This window comes from Cariama cristata, unplaced genomic scaffold (assembly GCF_000690535.1).
Source record: "Cariama cristata isolate BGI_N322 unplaced genomic scaffold, ASM69053v1 scaffold41474, whole genome shotgun sequence".
In the NCBI taxonomy this organism is placed as follows: domain Eukaryota; kingdom Metazoa; phylum Chordata; class Aves; order Cariamiformes; family Cariamidae; genus Cariama; species Cariama cristata.
In genome coordinates, this window is record NW_009613083.1 from 1 (window position 1) to 22,757 (window position 22,757).

Below are 22,757 nucleotides of genomic sequence, written 5' to 3' on the forward strand. Positions count from 1 at the left end.
CCCTGCTCCCAGCACCCGATCCAGCAGGCAGGGGTTATCCAGGAGGCAGGGGTTTCCCCACCACAGGACACAGATCCTCCTTTGGGGTCTCCCCCCTGTTGCCAGTGATGCCCCACTTCCATTTTAGTGCTAGCGACAGTCATCCCCCTGTCCCTTCCCGCCTCCCCCACTTGCCTCCCGGGAACCCAAGGGACCGGAGCTGTTCCATTTTTATCTCCTACACCCCTAGGCTGGATAGTGGTGGGTGGTGATGGCTCCTCTTGTGTGTGCAGTTTGGGGGAGATTAGAAGGAATTGCTTTGAGCTTCCCTGATCCTCACAGACGTCCTCATTCCAGTCTCTTCTCATTTCGCACTTGCTTTCTGAGAGGAAGCTTTAAAAGTCCCTTTCCCCCTGCTCCTCGATGTTGCTAGTGCAGGGGAGGCTACTGCTCCTCCTGCTTCGACCGTAGGGCCTGAAGAGGAGAGGGAGACACGAGGATCCTTTAAAAGGAGCATGACCCAAACACAGAGTGAGATTGTCAGCGGCCTTTCTCTGTGTGTGTTTGTGTTCACTGTTTGTTCCCCACGCCCCATGGTGTCTCCTCTCCAGGTTGGGGTGTGTGGTGGGGGGGTCGCTATGTCGGATGACGATTCAAGGGCCAGCACCAGCTCCTCCTCATCTTCATCCTCCAACCAACAGACAGAGAAAGAGACAAGCACGCCTAAGAAGAAGGAAAGCAAAGTCAGCATGAGTAAAAACTCTAAGCTGCTATCTACCAGTGCCAAGAGGTGAGGCTGCAGTCAGTTTTCTCACTGATTCACTGCATCTTCCCTCCTTCCTCATTTTATTTTGCTCCGTTCCCCCACTGCTCTCTTGGTGCTCCCGTTCCTCATCTCTAGCCCTTATGCTCAGCCTTTCCACGTGAAGCTGCCATTGTCTCACTTTTTTTTCAGCGTCTTGGTGCAGCGAGTGTCTGCCCAACTTCACTGCTCTCTGGTCTCTCTTCCTGCTTCTTCCTCAGTTCCATCCCAAATATTTTCCTGTCTTTTCTTCCTCTGGGCTGTTATTCTGTCCCTCAATTGTTTCCGCTGTCCTTTCCTTTTTCCTTATTAGCATCACTTAAAGGCCTGTGTAGGATTGGCATGTAGGACCTCAATTCCTTCTCTGCTCCTGGAAGCTATGTGGTCCTGAGTAGGGCATTGTGTTTCACTGTCCGTTTCCCTCTCTGTAGGTTGGGATTGATCTAGAATGGCTTTTTTCTTTCCAGGACTGCTTTGAGGATTAACTAATATTTGCAAAGAGTTTTGAGTTTGCTTGCACTGGGGGAGTGCACTCCCGTGCAAGTGGTGTAGTGTAGCCCCAAATCTTTTCCACCAAATATATTGCTGTTTTTCTGTCTGCTCATCACTTATATTGAATTTTCTGTGTATGTTGGATGTTGACTAGAATAAATAAACCGCAGCAGGTCCACTTGTGGACATTCTACTCTAAAATAATCTTTGCTCACAGCAGAGTGGGTTGGGGTTTTTTTTTTTGAGAATGAAATAATTTTTATTCCAGAATAGTGTCTACATGGGGGAGAGATGCCTGCATAGAATAGTAATTCCAGAACAGCTATGTCAGTTTTCTTCACCTGGACAGACTCTTGGAGCCACTCAGTTTGGTGGTTTTTTTTAAAATTAATTGTTACCCTTTCTTATTTATTCTGTGTTTCACCTGAATTCAGCACCATCCTGCTCCAGGGAGCTAAGCTGACAAATGGAAGTTTTCAAGCAAACTTGCAGTACTTCAGTAAGAATAATAAACCGTCTCACTGAACAGCTTTGCCAGGCAGCACAGAGAGGTTGTATCTGTAGGTGTCAAAAGTGACTGGGGTTTTATGCAAATGCCCTGTCGTCGCAACTAAGTTCCCTGGGGCTTTGTAGAATTTAGGCAGTTTGGTTATTCCGGATCTCCACTCAGCAGGTTTCCATGGCAAACTGAGATAGATAGTGGCAAGCGGTGTTTACGTGTCCTGCCCTTCACTATTTTAAAAAGATTGTAAACTGCCTAATATGAAAAGGCTGTGGTTTTCATGTATGACAAGTGGAAGAGAGGCAGAAGATGCTGGCTGAGTTTAAAGGAGAAGGGAGGCAAACTGAGTGCTGGGTGGGGAAATCTGGAGGGGAAGCCTGAGTGACAGTAATGGGACTCCAGGGAAGGGGATGATAGCTGGTTGGGCGTTTTGTGGCAAAAGCAACGCGAGCCCAGAATAGTCTGGGCAGGGAGGAGAGGGTGTTGTCTGAACGCGGTGAAGAGAGGGAGCGTCTGGAGCCCTGAGCGAGGGGACGTGGGGATGTTGTGTGGCTCTTGAGGGTGAAGAGAGGGGAGAATTGAAGGTGGCAGGAAGGTGCGGGGGCCTCGGAAATAGATATTCACCTTCCTTTAAGTGTCCTTGGGAATGGCATGGGTATTCGCTCCCTTGGGGCCAGTGTTTTTTCTCAGGATGGTGACGGGAAGCTGGGGAGGAGAGGGGAGGGGGAAGCCAATTTGGCAATGACTGTTTCTCTCAATCCAGCAAGACAAAATTCCTTTTCAGACTGCAGTTTCCTCCTAGCACTTGGTGCATCACATTTGCAGAGGTTTTCCCTCATTTACAGGCTGGTTGGCAGAGTAAAGCGGACGGTCTTTTCCACTGCCTCTGTGTGGTTGGCATCTTTATGGGAGCATCCAACAGTGCATCCGTCTGGGTTCAGTGCTTGGTGCCCATCCGCTTTTCTGCCCATCTCTGTAACTGGGCACCCGTCTGTCTTGCTGTGTTTGGACTGGTGGGAGGCTGCAGCTGAGAGTGCTTCTCTCTTACATAGCATTGCAAACTTACGGTGACAGTATGTATTAACTGCTATCCCCCACAGTGACTTACCTTTGTTCCTTTTCGCTTTTATTGCCACAGGATTCAGAAGGAATTGGCTGACATCACCTTAGATCCACCTCCCAACTGCAGGTTGGTGTCGATTCCTTACCTGAGGAGGGTGGGGAAAGGCGAGGGGCTGAAGGGTGCCTGTGTGTTGTAATGTCCTCCGAGGCTCTGGATAGAGCAGAGGAATGGCTTTTTAGGTGGCTGACAGTGCTTTTGTGAATGCTTGGATGACATTAAATAGTTTCCAGGTAGGGGGGGCTTCCAGAGATTATATGTGTTTTGATACAAGTTTTCTGTTTTGGGGTTTTGTTTTCATTTTTTTTAACAATTGCATTTCAATCTGTTGTCATATATCAATACTTTCTATGTTTCTGAAACTGGCCTCGAAAGAAGAGTGTGAAAACTTTCTCCTTGTTTGTTTTTTCTGGTTTATAAATCTAATGCCTGAATGCATTAATCTTATATAAATAAGAGTCCTGCCAAGGAAGCAGAGAATAGTAAAACGCTACGAGCTTTTTAGCTCAGAGAGTTCTGTTGTGAACAGTAACTTAGAGTGGAAGAGAAGCGCGAATTCGTCACTCAGTGGGCGCCCTACAGAAGCACACGTTAGGTGATGGAAGAAAAAGCAGGGATATTCTGTTGCCCTTTATAGAGCAGCTTGTTTTTAAGTATGTTTTAGAAACTTGTATCGTTTGTTTAAAACATCTGCAGGTTGATTTGGTTCATTGCATGGTGACCCGAGCCTCTTTGCATTTAGAGGGGAGACAGTAGTAGTGTAACAGCTTTGGTTGTTCTTGTTCGTTTGAGAGGAAAGTGGCTTCTGGTCTGGTCTGTGTTTGCTGTAGTCGCCAAAGCACAACTCTGTTCCTATCTTCTTGCTGTGGCTGAGGTTTGGGGCCTTATGATGTTGGTAACAGCAGAAATCGGAGAACATTCTGTTTATAAATAACCGTTTAAGTTGGTCTTTTTACTATCAAATTGCCACCCACAAACGCACATGAACCTTTGTATTGAAGATTTTTGCTGCTGTTAGTCTGCAGGGAGACATTAGTGTAAGAGCCTGACAGGTCCAGAGCCACTCTTTTGGTACCACTCCCAAGGATCATAATTAATGAAAGGAGGGATGGGTCTAGGCTGATACTAAGATTTTTGTGCTGTTTGGAAGATAACCCATGAGGTCTGAAATCTTTAGCTGTGGCAATATTGTTTTAGTGACAATAATGACTACCAGAATGTTAGAAGAGCTTCCAGCTCTTGTGCTGGAGGTGTCTGTCCTGTGTGCATCCTGGCTCTGTGTCAGGATGAAGTCCACGTGCTTTTCCCTCCTCCTCCCACCATACCCTGATTTTCATGGGAAAGGAACCCAGAAGTACAGCTCAGAAAGGCCCTGGGGCTTGTTCTCTAGATAACCGAGTCTGGATGATCGAGGTGCTGGGAATGCAGTCTGAACTTTGCTAATCTATCCAAAAGTTGTGATAGTATATGAGTATATCAGATTGCAGATTTCAGCTGAAGGTTTGTTTAAATAATACTAGAACCCTAATTTGTCCTTGTTTCAATTGGCATCATTTACAGGTAAAGATGAGCTAGCAGCCTACCTGTCAAAATAGAATATGGTTTTGATTTTCTTTTTTTTAATTACATAGACCACTGAGGATAGTGCACTTCAAGGCCCACATAGTAAGTTTGTGTTGTTTCAGCCTTTGTCAGTATTTCTAATGGTAAAAATTTGTTCATGCTACAATTAGTGATGATTAATCTTCACCTATAATGCAATTACAAGTATTCTGCATTCCTTCCGACCTTCAAACGAGTGACAGTGAAGTCTGGCAACTCTTGCAAATAATACATGAAACTAGTGTAATTGTTACTGTCTCTTAATATGTTGATAGATAGGAAAACATGAATGGAGGGGTTTGTGTGTGTGTTTGTGACCAAAGGAGTTTTGGTATTGCTCATCTTGGGGTGAAGTCATCCCGCTTCAGTAAAGACAGTGCTGAGAGCAGCTCAGCTTATGGCTAACGAGGTTCCAGTTGCACAGTCGAGCACTGGGAGTTTGCTTCGGTAGCAGCTGGTTTGTAAAAGGGTAGGCAGGTGCCGATTGCCACAGCAGCGAGATGAGTTTCGGCTATCGCAGTTATGGAGAAAGTTCACCTCTTGTGGAAAAAGAAATAGAAATAGTCAATTTGTGAGTGTGAGGAGATTAAGCAAGTGAGAGACTCTGTTTGCTGCGTGATGTTTAAGGTTCCTGAAATTTGCTCCGGGGAAGCTTCCTAACACTGTCACTGCCTTTTTTTTTTTTTTTTTTTTTTCCCTTTTGTATGAATGTTGTTAGCATGCTGTGAGGGAGGTATTAAATACATAGTCCCAGAACTTAGTTTCAATTTCCTGCCTTCATGACTTTGCTTATCCTCACCTTTCCTCTGATCTCCGGCCCCTCATCTCTCTGCTGCCTTTGTGCCACTTTTTTCAGGTGTCCTCCTTTTAGGCATCTTGCTCTCTCCTGCAAGACCAATCTCAAAACTTACATATTCAGGGAGCTATATACAGTATCGGGTACTGCCTATTCTGCTGTCAACTTGAGGGGTGCCAAAGTCTCAGAAGTCGGATTTGAAAATGTGCATCCGAAACTCTATCCTGTGTTATATTGGAAATGTCGTATTCTTTTTTTTCTACTGGACGTTTGTTCTTACACCCCTCACCACCACCTTTGTATTTTCCTTTGTTCCGTGCCCAGTGTTTGATAGGTTTGTTGTCGGCCGTGCTTTAGTTTTTCGGCCTCATTGCAAAGTGCTGTTCTTCCAGTCTTATTGCAGTAATGGGACTTGAAGATATTTAAGACATCCCAGAGCAGCTCTGCATATTGAAAGAAAAAGCTTTGGGTTGTAAATGATTTTTAGTAAGAACTGTTTTATTTTTCTTCTTATAAAACACCACATATAAGATGCAATTACAAATAATGAAAACCATTTGATATTTCAAACAAAATAGCTTAAAACCAAATGAGTTTCATTTTTATTTTTGTAGCTCGCAGTGACCGGATTTTTCATGTGTGTAACCCACATATCATCTGGGTTTTTTTTTTAAAAAAAAAGCAACAAAAAAAAACCCCAAAACAAAACAAAACCAAAAAAACCCAAACAAACAAACAAAACCCCCCAAACCCCAAGCACACTCAACACCCTGTGACTGAGCAGCTGTGTGGGTTTTACACATATGTGGGTAATACATTGGGAATTTTATCCCAGAACTTCCTCTCTCCTCAATAGCCTCCTTGCTTCTGATTTTCCATAGCTTGCCTGTGTCCCCCAAATGCTTACCCATGCTCATCTCTCATTGGCTGCTTCATCATCTCTTGTAGTCCCTTTGCCCCCCACGTCTCCCTCCCTAGGCTGTGGGTTTGATTTTACACAGGCTAGAACAGTTACTTGTACAGAGGTGCAGAATATGTGCATGTCTATGTTTGGCCTTCATTCAAAAAATAGATTTTTGGGACTCAGACATTTTCTAAAAAGATATGTTTAATACACGTCACAAATTTGTGGGTTCCTGATAGAGGCAATGCTGTCCTCAGAAGTGTCCTAGTGCAGTGTATGTGTGGCATTTGGCTACCTCTGTTTGGTTCTTACTCCTCTTCATCATTTTTGGTAGGCTGCTACTCTAGAGGTCTTTAATTTCTGTCGTCTGCAATGTGATTTAACTTCTGATATTAATATGGAGTTACGAAAGTTAAATGTGGCTTTCAAGTTCAAAAGGTGGTTAGTGGTTAATATGAACTGGAGAATAACTGGACCTAAAGTGTTGTAAATCTTTTAAGAGACAACCTGGTGATTTCTTCTCCTACTTTGTATTATATCAGAAAGTTACAACTCTTGTTTTAGAACTCAAAGAAGGTACCTACAGACTTTGGACTTTTGGTCTCTGTATATGTCGGTGACAGAGGAGTATGTTGTGTCTTTGCTTTGGGTCATGGAAGTCTGCATCCGCAACTGTCTGCAGATGTCAAAATATGGTTCTATCTTGCTACATAGGCAGACTTGATCGTTGTTTGTAGATAACACTTGTGAGTATTGTGCCAAAGCTTGCTTTCTGTCGCTGTGACAAAGTTTCCAAAGCTTTAACAGAAGTTAATTAAAACTTTAAGTACTGTTTATTCTTTTTATGTCATTTATTTGACCTCTGTATCTAAGCATCTCCTGATAGTAAATCTGCTTATTGCTGTGAGGTTATGAAACAAATGTTTTTCCCCGTTTTAGGGATGGAGGGTTGCAGCACACAAAACCCAAGTGACTCTTCCAAGGTCATGCAGGAAGTCTGTGGCAAAGTGGAGAAACGAATGTGAATCTCCTTTGTTTCAGGCTAACTTGCAGCTGAGCTTTTCTGCTGGAACTGTGTGCATCGGTTGCCTTATGAGCAAGGCTTTGAATTTGTGCTTTATTGGGTGTCTGGTATTGACTGTATGTAAGCATGGTAATTTAATGTTATTTTTCCCATCTGTGTAGAGGGACCAAAATGGATATTAACTAGAATTAATGTTTTTTAATCTTTCTTACCCAAACTGAAACAAGTTTGTCTCCACATGGCTCATTTAAGTCCATATAGGCAAGACCAGCTGTTATTTAAACAAAAATAATTTTCAAACCTTTACTGAAGGAGGCATTTGCCTGCAAGGCTTACCATCGCTTCAGAGTAAAATGCTCTCACAAATTCATTGTTTAATTAATAATAAAATACAGTTGTGTTTCCTGGCTCCTTCAGCCCAGTTTTTGTAAATTCACAGAACAAGGACCAGATCTCCCTGGGAGTCTTGTGCAAGTTAGCTGTCAGCACTTAGTAAATATATGTCTCAGTATAGATGGTGGGGAGAAGTGCTCTCCATTAAACTGTGTGGAATATTAATAGTTTTCAAAACTTTGCAATGTGGAATTAAGATTTCTTGGTTAGAGAGAGGTCCGCAGAAAACGCGTGTCTTAAAGGTGGTTTTGAACTCAGTAGTTTTGTATTATGATTCATATATTTCATCTACATACCATGGAAGTCAGACATCTGTTTTGATTACATTTGTTTTTATGGTGCTTGTAATTTTTTACAAATGTATTTTCTCAATACCTCCAACTGCAATAATGCTTTAAGTGCTTTTGCTTTTAAATCTAGTGTATTATCTAAGGATGGATTGTCACTGTTGAACTATAATGTCCCTGTTGGTTTTATTATTTTAATGCTTGGAGTAGTCCTTCCTGAACATAGCCATATTGTAGCATAAACTTTCTAGTCTTACATTTGCAATTTAAAAGCTTAATTTCAGTATGACTTTTTTGTTTTTTAACGTGCACGCTCAAATTATTAGATCACGAATGACACAAATGCTGGGTTTTACTTCCTAGTAGAAATAAAAAAATGCAGATCACGTTTAATGAAAATTATCAACTTGCAAAAGTGGCTTTAGCACTTCCCCCCCCCCTTGTGTTGTTTCTCTGAAATGGGAGTGTTTTCTGTGAGAAGTTTCCAGCCGTAGGATAGGAAGGACCTTCATAATTAGTGCTGTGTGTAGTTGAAAAATATCTTTTGTCATATAAACTACCGGTGGTTCAGCATTCCCTCCCCGCTTTGTTTGGCACGTGATCCCTGGAGAAATAACTCTTCCTTTGAAATGGTGTATTAACTAATTTAGAGATTCTCCGCAGCTGTGTATGGTCTAGCTTGCAAACCGTAAAAATAATACCATTTCTACACTCGGTGAATTTGAAGCATGTGTAGGTAGGAGCTCCTGCAGGCAAAGTCCTCTGCCTGACGTACTCAGACAATAGCTGCACAGGAACGGCTTCTTTTCTGTGGATTGATTCATTAATATTACAGGAATTCATCTTTCTGAAGATATTCCTGATTTTATTTCTTGGCTCCCTTGAAAAATCAGAAGTGTTTTGATGGCCTGGCTGCTCGGACGCTGTGGCAGGAGCTGGCTGATGCTGTGGTAGATTTTGTTTGGCACATCCTGGCTCGGTAATTCCCAAATGAACTGCATTCTGTGCTCTTGCATGCCAAACATCGGAACGATGAATCTTGAGAGCGGCTGTGAAATTGTATCATGGCTAAGAACAAAGAGGATTGAAATCCCTTCTGTGCACACTCTCTTGTATGCCACTTAATTTTATTATTTGACTTTCAGCTTTGCTGCCCTTGGAGGGCACTGTGCAACTGTGTTTATGATGCTGCCTATATGTTTTATCTCACAAATTCTAATGTTTCCTCTTGGTTATGCAGTCTTTAATTTGGTTTTGTTTCTGTTGTATTCCAGCTCCTCTTATCTGGATTTTTATATTGGACGTTTGTATAGCAGCGGGTTATACGTCTGGTTTCGTTTTAAGAAATACGTCATATATGTGTATGGTACTTTATAGACATAAATGGGAAACATTGTATGTGGAGTATTTGTACTTTAAGGGCTTGAGTCTATCTTGTCTTTTTATATGAAGACAAAATTATCCATGGAGAACTGGCTAGTCTAGGGGATTGAGAAAGTGATAGGGGACGGTTTCGTGTTTGAGGATTTCAACAAGGGCAGGTTGCCGGTGACCGAGAGCTTTGTGGTTTCTGAGGAATAGGTTGGTCTTGAGAGCTGATAAGATGCCGTCTGACAAGATGTTAACTTTGGCCCTGTTGTCGAAGGGCTTTGTTCTGGGAAGGGAGACGGAGCTCACCTGCACCGGTACAAGTTGTGTCGGTGGAGTAAGGTTATTGAAGAGATCGTGCACAGCGAAACTTCTGCAGCCTTTGCCTGCACTCTTCTGTAGTTGTACATGACAGACCAGCCTTCCATACAGCACCTCTCGAAAAGTATTTAAGGTACTAAGCAAAAAGAAGATATCATTTTATGTGAATGGGTTAAGAGATGATTGCACATCTGTGCAGACTTGCACACCACATACAACGTTGAGGGCTATGCTTTCTCCACCAAAGAACGTGCTTTAAACTAAGTTAAATTAATGATGTAATTTAGTCATTATAGTAGAATCTTGCCAATCTGTACATTTATTTGAATGAAATAAGTTTATACTTATTTTTCCCTCTGAGGCTTAAAAGTGGAGGTCTAAATACTGACTTCATTATTTTACAAGATGAACCAGAGAACATGTATTGTCAAGTACTATAAATAACCTACAACTGTCAAAATAAATGCTGTATGTTCTGGAAGTCAGAGGGATTTTCTTGTTTCTCTTGCTAATTTGCAAATTTCAGCAACATGCAATTGGTCTTCCAAGGCATTTGTGGAAAGTGTAATGGTTCCTACAGTGCATTTAATACATATTTTCAGTGCGTGAGGGCCTAATTGACATTACGCGGAGAATATATCTCAGATCTGTATGCTTAACTGCAACATCTTGTGCAACATTCTTTTCTTTATTAACCTGGACTGCCTGGGCTGGGAGGTGAGGGAGAACAGGAGAGCGGGACACGCAGACTGTAGCTCAGGGCAGATGTGGTCTTTGATTCCCCACACTCCCTCCAATCTCTTCCATGATTTCAGAGCTGAAAATACAGATCTGGTAAGATGAAGTTGAGCTGTTTTGAGAACTGAGTCCAGGCCAAGTTTTGGCAGTTCATTTGTTTAAGAGAAAATACAAAGTAATTGGATTAAAGAGGCTATACGATTAATGATGTAGAGTCCTGTTAAATTTCTTTGCTTCCGTGTTTCTGTGAACCAGTGCAGAATTCAGGGCTTGATTCTTCCAGGGGCTTCAACTTTTAGAGTTAAAAGTGAGTGTAAACTAAATCAGCATGTTATTTAGATGTATTTTGCACTTTCTTTATATCAGTGTAAATGATTATTTAAGAGGTTAGAGAATTGCATTTTTTGTCTTTCCCTCTGGAGCTGCTGGACTCGCTGGAAACAGAGAATCTTGAGCTGGTTATGAGAATTGTAAAGGCAGTAGTAAATGCTTTGGGCTAGAGGGGAGGTGCTTCTTGGAGCAGATGGACTGCTAATATTTAATGCTATTTCTGCTATGGATGTCTGAGCAATAGATTTTTGCCATTGAAGCTAATTCCAGTGTCTATTAAGGAGAAACCAGGAGAGAGGTCTTGGGGTCTTTTTTCCTTCCTTTCTTTCTTTTGATGCCTGGGATCCTACAGAGAGTTGCAAACAGGAGTGAAAAGGCCCACAAACATTAAAAATTAATTCTGAAATCGAAGGTGTCTTTTCATGATGGATGAATTGATGAAAAGAAAAGAAAAGAAAAAAAATACTTCTAGTATGGACTCAAAACGTTGTCAGAGTTTTTGGAGACAACAGCAAAGCTTTACGGCAGTAGCTATTGTTATACAAGGGAGCTTGTCAGGGTGACTGTCTCAAGGGTTTTACGTGCAACTTGAATATCTTCACTGAAATTTTCAGGTGCTAGTTTAGATGATGACTGGTATGGGTCTGTCATATATTTGAAATTTTCAAGTGGACAACTTCTAGAAAGTTTCAATGTGTTATTTTGTCTTCTGAACAAGTGTAGGTGGCTCTGAGAAGTGGCCTATAGATGGTGGAGAAAGTGCAATATATTTAATTAAAGCAGTGTTTGACTGTTGCAAATGGTTTCAAAAGACTGCTAAAGTGCACGCAGTTGTGCTAACATAGTTTTAAAGCAATTATATCAATACTGTAGTATATCACAAAAGGTCATTTCATCAGAAGTTTCTGATCAATCGAACTGATTGTTGTAATACTGTGTTTGCACATTATTTCCTGTATGTCTTGGTAACCTTTTTAAAGGAGATAAATTAGGTGCTGCATGCAGGCATTTATAGCTGGTGTCCTCCTTGACTTCCTTGTAAGTAGTTTATCAATAAGAATTGTCTAGTTTTGGTTTTGATGGGGTAATTCTCAATTTGAGAATCTCATCATATTTTGTAGTGCTCTGGCTTTTGATAAAAGTATTTATGTGTACTTTCACTTGGGGGTCTGTGGGAGAGAGGGAAAAGACTGGAGGCTTTAAATAGCTGTGCCAAATAAAATCTCAACATACCGTGAATCTGACTAGAGTTTTCCATTGCATTAAATCTGTGGTGATGCTTTCCTTCCTACTTCAAATCGAACTAAACCAGCATGCTCGTGATCTAGGAAATCAGGCAAGAAGAAGTACAGTAGCGACAAAAGTGACCTAGGAGATCTAGGTTTTGAATATAACTAGTGTCACACCTTCAGGTGCCCGGCTGCTTGTCTTTTAGTTGCATCCCAAGATTGAAATCTGTACTGAATTTTTAATATGGTCTTTAGAATAGCATTTTTCCAGTTTTTCCATCCCCTCACTCCCCTTACGAGGTTAATCGGACTGCAGGTATTAGTAAGACTAAGAGAATGGATGAGTTGCAGGTGTGGAACAGAAAAGGACATAAAACCACTCGAGGCAGAAGGGTGTTATGTTCCTGTGACCAGCAAGATTGTGCAAGGCGCTAATGGTGGCTGTAAGGGACAGCAGAGAGAGGTGGCCCATCGGGGTGGCTGAGGCAATTTTGCACTGGTTGCTGAAACAGTTGCAGCAAAGGTGGAAGCGGAGACTGATTCTTTTTCTGCTCCAGCAATTTAGCTCCACTTTCTTACTGCCTTCTATGAGGAGCAGAAGAGGTGGTGCATCCTCCTCTTGGGTGAATGGGGAGGACCATCCATGGGCGAATGTCTTCTTGGGCATGAGTGAATTTTTAAAACAGGCAAGCATGCAAGCTGCAGCAATAGTTTTTGCTGTGCTGCTTGTATTACACCCCAACTTGGGAGGCAAAATATTCATATATCAGTAAAGTCAATGTGCTTATACAATCTTACACTGTTTACAATGCTCTGTAAATCAAGAAGGCACAACTTACTATACCTTGAAAAATACATCTAACAGGTGCTCAACTGTATCTTTGCAGGCCTCCTTGAAGCGCTACATGAGCCACATGCAGCTCTTGAGCCATGGATTGTCCTCCTAGAAGCTCATGAGTGAGATGTGAGGAGTGGGAGAAGAAAATTGGGCAAGTGATAGCAAGAAAGGAGCAGAGAGAGAGAAAGGTAGAGGGAGAAATGGAGGGAGCAGAAGGGGGAGAGAAAAACAAGGAAGCAAAAAGGGTAGGAAAGTTCAAAAATCACTTGAAACTCAGCCAATCCCAATCAAGTAGATAAGTATTAAAGATAGGAAGTTGCAAATTTTATTTGTTGAAGGCCCCGTAAACCTGCATCTCCCAAAGGAGCACACCTTGCTTTTGTAGCAACTGGAAGAGAAGCATGGCGAGATGTTACTCAGTAAATTCCATAATACTAGAAACATTCACTGAAACTGTTAAAGGATCACTTTAGAACAGATGAAATCCTTCTACCCAGTAGGCAGTGGAGTTCTGGAAGCTGCTGTTCCTGCAGGAGGCTGCATAGGCAGATAGTATTGGCAACACCCAAAGATGGGTTGAACAAATTCATGGGCAACAGGTCCATAAACAGACACAAAGAGAAAAGTCAGGGATGTAGCCTTTAGCACCCCAAATCCAGTGGCTGTGGATGCTGCAGGGATACAAGGGGAATGAACTGCAGATACTGGCCACAGTCACCTATTCTGAGGAGTATCTGCTCTTACCACTGCCAGGAGTAGGGTACTGAATTGGATGACCCCAAATGGTCTTTTTACATTCTACGTGGAGTACCCACAAAATGACCTCCTTCCCCCACCCCGTTGTCCTTCATTCCACTCCGCTAGCTTCAGTCTCTCTTCTCTTTCCTTGTTCCACTTGACATCGCTTTCAGCCCCATCAAATGTTCAACTTCTGCCCTTTATGGAACCGTTCTTGCCTCTTTTCTTTTATGCTTTGCCGTTTAAAGCAAGCTCTCATTTCCTGTCACTCAGCCACTTCTCCTTGCTTTTGTTGAAGGGTTAACCGTGCGTTTGTCTTGCTGAATTTGGACTGTAAAATTTTGAGAGCAAAGGACTTCTTTCACTTTTGTCTGTGTTTGCAAAATGGTATGTAAATTTCCAGCTATGTTTAAATGTTCTTTAATAATAAAGTAGGTTTAGTCCTTGGGCTTGTAGATGTCTCCCTATCCCCCTTTCCCCAAAAAAATGAAGTTATGCTTATGTTGTGACATTGCTTTTTTTTTTTTTGCTTATCTGATTGAGGTAAATAAGCAAGTTGTTTTATTCAGGAGCTATTGTATTATCTTGAATACGTGATTTGGTTATTTTCCGGTTTTATGCACATCAAGGTTATCACAGCTGTTACTTTGTGATACTACTACATTGTAATAGGATAATGTGTTTTGAGATATATTAGTGTTGTGGGTTGGTTTTTTTGTTGTTTTTTTTTTTACTTCCCAGATAGTGGCAGAGAAATAACAAAGGTGTCCAACAGCTAATCTCTTCCTTTGCTGTCTTTGTGCTCCTCCTTCATCTTCCACCTCAATAACTGGGAGGACTGTAACTATTTGTCAGGGAAATATTAGTTAAATTGCAGAGCTATTACATATGCTGAGACATTCCAATTTAAAGTACTTAGTATTCAGTGTGTGTACTTAACTCCTAATGACTATAAATATTATGTTACATTCAAGGTTTTGTAATGTATCTGGTATGTCTCATATATTGTTTTTTCCACAGAAAGTGCGAATTTTCTGACCCATAGGTGGTGCAAGCTCTACTTTCTACATTGCTTTATGAAGATTTTCACTTTACTTTTCATAGTAGAGTCTTATTTATGAGGCGATGTAAAGGTCAGACAAATAATTTAGCACTGAAGTTGTTCAGGTGCATTGTTTCACTGCAGTGCTAAGTAGCGCAGAACTAGCCATGTAGGACATACCTAATAACTACTACTGGATTTTGTCAGGGAAGCCTGAAAATTAGGGAGTGGATAGTGAAGCCTTTGTATGGTAACACTTTGTGGATGCGATGAAGTGGCAGGGTCCAGCTGTAAGCTGTAGCAGCAGAATAAAGGGCTGAGGGTAAGTGGGGATGTGCTGTGACCTCTCTCATGGCTGGCTGAACAGCTGGATGGGATTTGTTAGTGATTCACAGCTTGGCTTAAAGAGAGATAAAGAAGCAGTGCTGATTGGGGTCTGGATCTGGGAAGGAGACTTGTCTGTTAGCTAGTGAAGTCTGTTCTAGTTGCAGCGATCTTCATCAGTTCAGAATGAATGGGAAAAAAAGGACAGAGCTAGAGTTGATGGCTGAGCTATGACACACTAGGAAAGAGGGAAAATACAGGGTGGAGTTAGATGTGACCCTTAAAAGCAGAGAACAACAGGGGGGGGAAAAATGCATTTAGCCAGATCCCTTTCCAGTAGTAAACCTGCCAGTCTCTTGCATAGCTCGCTCTGTACTTCTTTCCGAAGCGCTCTCTTCATTACAATCCAGTGTATCCCAAGTCACCTCTGTGGTGTAAGTTCTGCAAAAGAGAGCTGGTGTGCCTGTTCTGGCCCGTGGAGCTGGGCCTCTTCCTGCAAGCAGTCACGGGCTTATAAGGAACGATGCTAATATCTTCTGCCTCCTTGTCCTGCTGAGCTGAGCGTGTTCTGGCCCCTTCTCTTTGCTGATGGCTGCACTGATCCTTCAGCCGTAAGTCGTTACGTCGGTGGAAGTCTGCAGCCCGTGATACAGGGAACTGAAGAGGCAAGGTTGTCCTGTTGACAGAAAGAAAATATTTATGGAGAATTAAAAAATAATCAGACAAAACCATTCTTGTTTTATTAATTAACTTGCAAATGAAGTAGCAGTGATCATCTAAACCACTGTGTATAGAGATTTTTTTTTTTCTTTTTAAAATTGCTTAAGTGTTTGGGTCACAGAGGAGCTTGATGAACGGGAAAGAGGAAGGTGTTTTTAAAGTACTTAAATGAGCAATTGGGATAATCCTGAGTGCCAGGTATTATAAAAATTGACATTTGTCATCTTTCTTTCTGTAGTACTCTTTGGTCATTGGAAAAGTGTATTGTCATTGGAAAAGTGTATTTTGTTATCTTGAAAGGTTTCTAGTCAAGAGGATGCATCTAAACTTCACTTTGAGGTTATGAGGATGTTTGACATGCGCAGCAGGTGAGCCTGTGTGAGCATTTGCACAGCAGACAGCTGTATGCCAGGCAAACGAAACATTCTTTGGTTGGTATTTTTACTAATCTTTCTCTCGTGTACACATTGAATGACACATCTGGAAAGTCCTCTAGTTGCTGTTTTAGCAAATGATTCCTTTGCAGAAGGAGAATCTCATTTTCTGAATATTAAAATAGTAATGGAACTGTGATGTTTGCTCAGATCGTCTTTCCTGGAAGATAATGTATCATTTCCTAATGACATACTAGGTCAAGTGCTAAATTTCAGTCCTTGCTGGAGATAGTGAATGAACTGTGTCAAGAAATAAGTGGTTTTGGATGTCATATTACTAGAGTTCAAGGTCACTAGAAGAGTTGTGGGTTTTAATGTGTAATATGTATGATTTACCCATTCTTTCTTAAAAAGTGCCAGACTCTTTACTCAACTACATGAGCGCCTTACAGTTTTATGTATAGCCAGTGATTTTCTTTTTCTTGGCTGGTTATACACAAAAAGGGTAAGCGTTTCTTTTTTCTTCCTTTTTTATTTATTAATTATGCTGAGACAGCTGGATGGAAGAGTGCATCTTGCTTTGGTTTCTGAAGGAAAGGTATCTCTCTTTTTGTTTAGTGTGCTGGGTTTTATATAGGGTTATTCTCTAGTAGGAATTATATAATACGATTATGAAGTTATCCTCTCTTCCAAAGGGTCATATATGTGATCTCTGGTCAGTAGGGAGAAACTTATGCTCGTGACCTTTCTGTCTCTTTGGACCCATTAGTTGTTGGACATAGTAGTGCTTCTAAAATTGCTTAATTGTTCCAAAGAGGTCATTTGTGCTTACTCCATTATTGCCATTTGATGCTGTCTCTCTACACACTGCCAAAAGCCCACGGTATATTACATTTTTATTGTTATGTAAAGCAGCTGTAAAACAAACAGGGCCATTGTGTAAGTGTATTTGAAATCTTTGCTACTGGCTACTTCATTTTTTTTTTCTCTTCATGTATCTAACTTTTACGTTTATAGTTTTACCACCACAGGGAGCTAATGAAAAGCAAACATATAGACTGTTTGTTTAAAAATAATAGTAATAATGCCGTGCACAGATTCATGTTGCTTCCTTATTCATATTTATTATCCTGTTTCACAGTATAAGAAAAGCTAGGGCATGCTGTGCTAGGGTGGTTTTTTTGTCTTCTCTGTGCATTGGTTTGATTGTTACAGTCCTCTGATTTTTTTAGGAAACGTCAACAATTGTAGAGCAAGTGAGCATAGAGCAAACAAAGAAAGGAAAAAGATAAATGCATGTGCAGTAAGATATTGATCTAGATGAGGGGAGGTCTGTTGAACTGTTTTGGTTTTGTTAATACTTGCATGCCTGTCGGGAATCAGTCCCATGTGCATCCTTCGCACACTCACGGGATTATGAAAGGTGATTTATTTTATGTGTTCAAGTTTCTCTTTACAAGTAGTACTGAAGAAAACAAGGGCTTAAATCATCCTATATTTCTGATTCTTTCTGTACCTCTTTTGGTATGTAGCAGAACCGCGTGTCTCAGGAGTAAAATTATGAAATGCATGTACTTATTACGGGTCTGACTTTCAACACTAGCTGTTAACAGTAAGAGTACTTGTTGAGATGATGAGTCTCTTGATCATTTGCCCTAATGGGAAAAGTGTGTAAAAACAGCACAACAGCCACTGTGCAGCCCCTCTCACAACTTCTCATCCACATTGGTCGCAGCTGCTAAGGTATTTTTAATAGATAGACTTTTTCTTAGTTTAAACTGTTTTTCTACTTTAATTGGAGCTCGCATAGCTTAGATCCTGCTTTCCGCTCTATTCAGAGAGACACCTGAACTCGGTCGCCACTGAGCCAGAGCTGCCTTTCTTCTGTAGCCTGTGCTGGGGAGGCATACCTACTTCTTGGGGGTCTGCTCTATTTGGATTAAAGGAACATGAACAAACTCTATAAAGATGAAGGAGAGGGAATGTGTACTTGGATTTTGCCAGCAGTTAAAGGTAAATCCCTTACAGTAAGGAAGGCTCTAAATAGTGCTTCTCAGTATGTGTTTTGCAGTGAGTGAGTTGTTCAAGAAGAAAGAGAATAAAATACAGCTGCCAGACTTCAACTTTGAAATAAATAAAGTACATTTTTAGCTTGGTTTTTATTTTGCCCACCATTTCATTTTTCAAATTATGAGGTAATTAATAATAATTTACAAATTTTAAAACCACTAGATATTATCTGTACGACAGCTCTGAGGGAACAGTGTTGCCTCAGATCTGCTTTTTGTTAGTGGTGTGTCTAGAGCATGTATGTGTGTGCAAACACCCCTTTTGCACTCATTTACCAGAGCGCAGTCATATTTCTGAGGAAGTAAGGGATTATTTTTTTTTCTTTACTTTTCCCACCTCAAATGAGCAAAAATAGCTCTACGGACAAGAACGATTGTAAGATGAACTTTCCTTTTCTTCAGCCTTAAACTTGACTTGCAGAAGTTGACAGAACACACATTTTCCTAAACTCTGAACATCACCCAGGAGAAGCACACGTGGGAAAGTCTCTTAAGTGCGGGCAAAACAGACTCCAAGGATAACGCTGACTTGCCATAGTTAATCCCGGTGGTATAAAGGGTAAGGCCAAACTTCTTGTCATGACTGAGAGCAAAAGGTGTTAGCTGGGATCAGTACCGCAATATTGTATACTCTTGTCATAATTTTGTAGCAAAAATGGTAATAAAATTCTAAATTTGCCATTATGGAAAACTATAGAAGAGTGTGTGTGTGTATGCTGAACAAATATCTAAGCAAAGGGGTTGAAGTGGGCTAATTGTCTTTTATCAGTCCTGCATGGTCTTTCTGCACTTCTACAGTATTATTACTGTATCAGTAGCTGTTCATTTAACTGCCACTGAACTGAGTTAGTACAGCTATGGAGATGTACAAATTGTGTGTGTGTGTATGCACATTTGCACGTTTATATACATATGCATATATACTCAGATTTTATATATGAAACGGTGTGTGTATGATCAGAACTAGATATAACTATATCTTTATTACCCAAGTTAGTTAAAAGATGTATGACATTTTTAGAAAACTCAGTCTGAATGTTATCACACTCAATTAGGACACCTCATTTTGTATTTCATCTGCCTGGGTTTCCTTTTTCCATCCAGTCCTTCTGTTAGCAAGTAAGAACTAATTGTGCTCTTGTGCCCTTGGCTAATCATAGCAGGCTGGTGGCTTTCCCCCAGTCTTTGCAGAGTTTCGACTTGGAAAAAAAGAACTTTTTAACTGTGTAAGAACACTTTATTTGTTTCATAAGCTGTTTAATTGTTGAAAATATACCTTTACAAAAAAATCTGATCCAAATGACATGTATTGTCAACAAGAGTTTCTCTGCTCCAGAAATTTGTTTTCAAATCCTCAAAGCTGGCACATATAGCTGCCTTTTCACGTCTAACTAATGTATATTAATGATGCTGGTGGAAAGATCAAGGATCGCATGATACGGCAAAATGAAGCATTGCAATGTAAGCATATCTTTCGTCAAGTACAGTGTCGTTTCCATTAAACATACGAACAACCAGATTATTCAAAGTGAAGAGGCTGTAGTCCTCATTTAAATAGCACAGCATAAAAGGACTGTGGTCTTGGACTTCTCAGATCCATTGGTTTTGTATTTGTCCTTCTGAATTACTTTCTTCTTGTGATTTTTTTTCACTGCCTAGCCTGAGAGACAGGTTGAGCCAAAGTCGTGCAGATATCTTTCAAGTGTAGTCTATGCATACTTGACAGGTAGCTAAGATTTCATACAGAAAATACCAGAATTCTGAAGTCAATTTTTTCCTGCACTCTGTGGTTTTATTTGGATGATTTGATGCTAGTTTGGATGCCGCTAACTGCAGCAGTGTATCAGTCATTGGAAGGTGGGGGAAGTTGGAATTGGGCACAGTAAGCCACAGTGCAGGCTGGTATTGGATGTGAGGGTAGGTAACCTCTGTATTTAGGGATCAGTCCTATAGCTGAGGTAATACAAAAGCTCTGTAGTTTCTCTGAATTGTCCTTTGCCTGTCCTGCAATAGCACAATCAAGCAAGGTTTCCACTGAAATTGTAACACCAATGTCATCAGTCTGTAATCCAGTGAAGTCCCTCTGAAATCTACTCTCACTGTTTTTATAAATTTAATGCCCCTACATAGAGGGTCCCTATTTTATGAAATATCCCTATTTTATGAAATGTTTTGGTTGAAGTCATGCTTGTGTTTGGTGCAGCTTTCAACCAGGTAATGGTATATGCAAATACAGAGGCACACCCTTCCTGCAAGGGCCCAGAAATGTCATTGCAAAACTGTGGCATCGATCCCTTTTAAGCCATTCATCCGTGACTCTAATGATGGCACCTGAGAACTTGCTTATGCTCACAGAGTAAGTTGGAACTGTTAGTTCTGCTAACTGTAGTAACTGCTTCTACAGTGAGGTTTAATATAGCATGCAGAGTATGTGTGATACCAGAGGTTTGAGTGCCATTACAAGATAGGTTCTCTTTTGCCTTTTTTTATTGTCCGTCTCCCTCACTAGCACCTTCAGCCATATGTGCTATATTTCATTTGGTTAGACTTCATAGTTGGTTGGTTTGGGTTTTTTTCTTATTCAAATATAGGCGTACCAGCATCGAATAGCAGACCATTTTTTAACACTTGTAGTGTTTATTTTCTCATGTTCTTTTTATAAGCCTCTTGCTCAGAGTTCATAAGTTTGCATTTCTTTACTTCCTTCACTTGTTCATCTTTCTCTGAGTCTCCTAGTATGCAGGCAAGTTTACTCTGTCTGGAAGAACACAGTCAGGATGAAATACTTCAGTCATTTATTTAACTGTTAGCCTCATGCTGCACTGAATACTAGTGTAAAAGAAAATAAAATGGCAACATCTGTTTTCTTTTTCTCATAACAGAAGAACAAAGAGATATGTTCTATTGAAATCAAAGGTGGCAAATATAAGTGTAATAAAAGGAAGGTATTATATGTGCCTCTCACACGTATAATTAGTCTATGGAACTTACTGTCACAGGAAATTATTGAGACCAAGAACATAACGGAATTTGAAATAGAATTGGGCAGGCATGTGGCTATCCTGAATGTCCAAAGTCAGTCTTATTAATTATGCTGATTTTGGAGCAATATTAAACCCATGCTCCTAGGCTTAAGCAAGTTTATCTTGAGATATTGTATCAGAAGAGCGTGCTTTTTTGTGTTCCTTTGAATTAAACTTGCCTATAGACTAAAATTTACTTGAATTCTGAGCATTGCATGGAAATCTTTTTGTCCAGTCCTGGCTTGTACATATGCAAGCATTTTTCTCCTTGCCTTCTTCCACATACACATGTACATACCTGTCTCATATCTCTTTGGGACTGGATATCCTCCTTGCCTATTTTTCTTTGTCCCTTTCCATGCCCCTTTTTCACGTCCCTTTCCATATCAGCTTATCCCAGGAATGACCATTATGCATCATATCTGATCAGGTTGCAAGGGAATGCCTACAGAAATGACCTACAAAATGAGCAATAGAATCTGAAGGCTTATGAATGATTAATACCTATACAGAGCAAGAGCCACAACGTTGATTAAACTTGAGTATGCTGTGATGAGTGAAATCACTATATTTCTGCAAAGGAAGTGATGATGGTAGCAGGCTCTTTACCATGTCTTGGCTTTTTAATAAGTGGCACTTCAAGTTATGGAATTAATTCCACAGAGTGGAAGAGTATCAGGAGTGAAGTAATAAATATGTTAAAAGGCTTGACTAGTGTAGTTGACATTTATGCCTGCAAATCTCAGCAGGGCTTTAAACCACATAGTTCCTACTTGTTGAGGCTAGGGAGGAGAAATATCTTCCTTGATATGCTAAAGCTTTTTTTTAAAAAATCAAACAAACAAGCAAAAAAACCCACAACAAACAAACAAACAAAACACCAACAAACCCACATCTGTAGTATCAGAAAGAAAAGAAAAAAGTAGTTGAGCAAAAGTGCAATAGAAACAATTAGAAATCTCTGGGCATTAGGCAAAATATTCCTGATCTTCAGATTCTCTTATTGGGAGTTTAGGAAAGGCAACTTGAAAAAATCCTGTGGCTTTAAAGGAAAGACCCTTAAAATGTCTCCTGTAGAGGAGTTCATCTCTCTACAGAGCTGTGTGCATGCCTTTGTAAGGTTCTGTTCTTCTGTAATTATCTAAAAACTACAGTCTAATGACAGAAGCAAAGCTTGTTGCTTGCTTCTAAGATGCTCAGCAGCAACATTGATTGATAACAAACTCTTAGAGTTTATTCTTTCATAAAGAATACAATAGTCTGTCTTTTTACAGGATGCAGAAGCAACAAGGATGCTTTCGAAAGTGTTCTTTGCTGACAGTAAGTGTGAGAATGAGGAATGCTGTAATTACTGACTGGGCTAAGTGTGATGAAGCAAACCCCCAAACGAAGTGCTTTGCAGCAATCCGGCTTTTGCAGTCACTGCTGGTTTTTTCCAGGTTCCCAAAAGAGATTTCTCTGTCCTGCATTGCATATGAATTTGTTCTGCTAAATTTGATGGAGGTTTTGTCATTGACTTCAATTAGCCCAGACTGATACATAAGTACTGACTTCTAGAAAGACACTTGACAAATGTATTTGCTAACAGGACAGATCTTTAACAACGCATGGTGTGCTGCAAACTTCTTACTTTGAAAGTAAGGAAGAAACTTATTCTTTACTGGCCTAGTGCTCATTAAAGGCATACCTATGGTGATAAGTCTTCCCATTTTGAAAAAGGAGCAGCAATACGTTTTTCTGGG

At 40.6% G+C, this 22,757-nt stretch overlaps 1 protein-coding gene across 1 annotated transcript in view; it reads left to right on the top strand.

Moving 5' to 3' along the window:
- Window positions 1–617: 617 nt before the first annotated feature.
- The window catches only part of LOC104160680 (ubiquitin-conjugating enzyme E2 E1), a gene marked incomplete at its 3' end in the record, with an annotated part of 35,385 nt that continues 13,245 nt past the window's right edge, over window positions 618–22,757 (top strand). Inside the window, exons 1-2 of the mRNA XM_009698867.1 lie at window positions 618–769; window positions 2,914–2,964. Of these exons, the coding sequence (XP_009697169.1) occupies window positions 618–769; window positions 2,914–2,964 (203 nt within the window). The remainder of the gene's footprint in view (window positions 770–2,913; window positions 2,965–22,757) is intronic.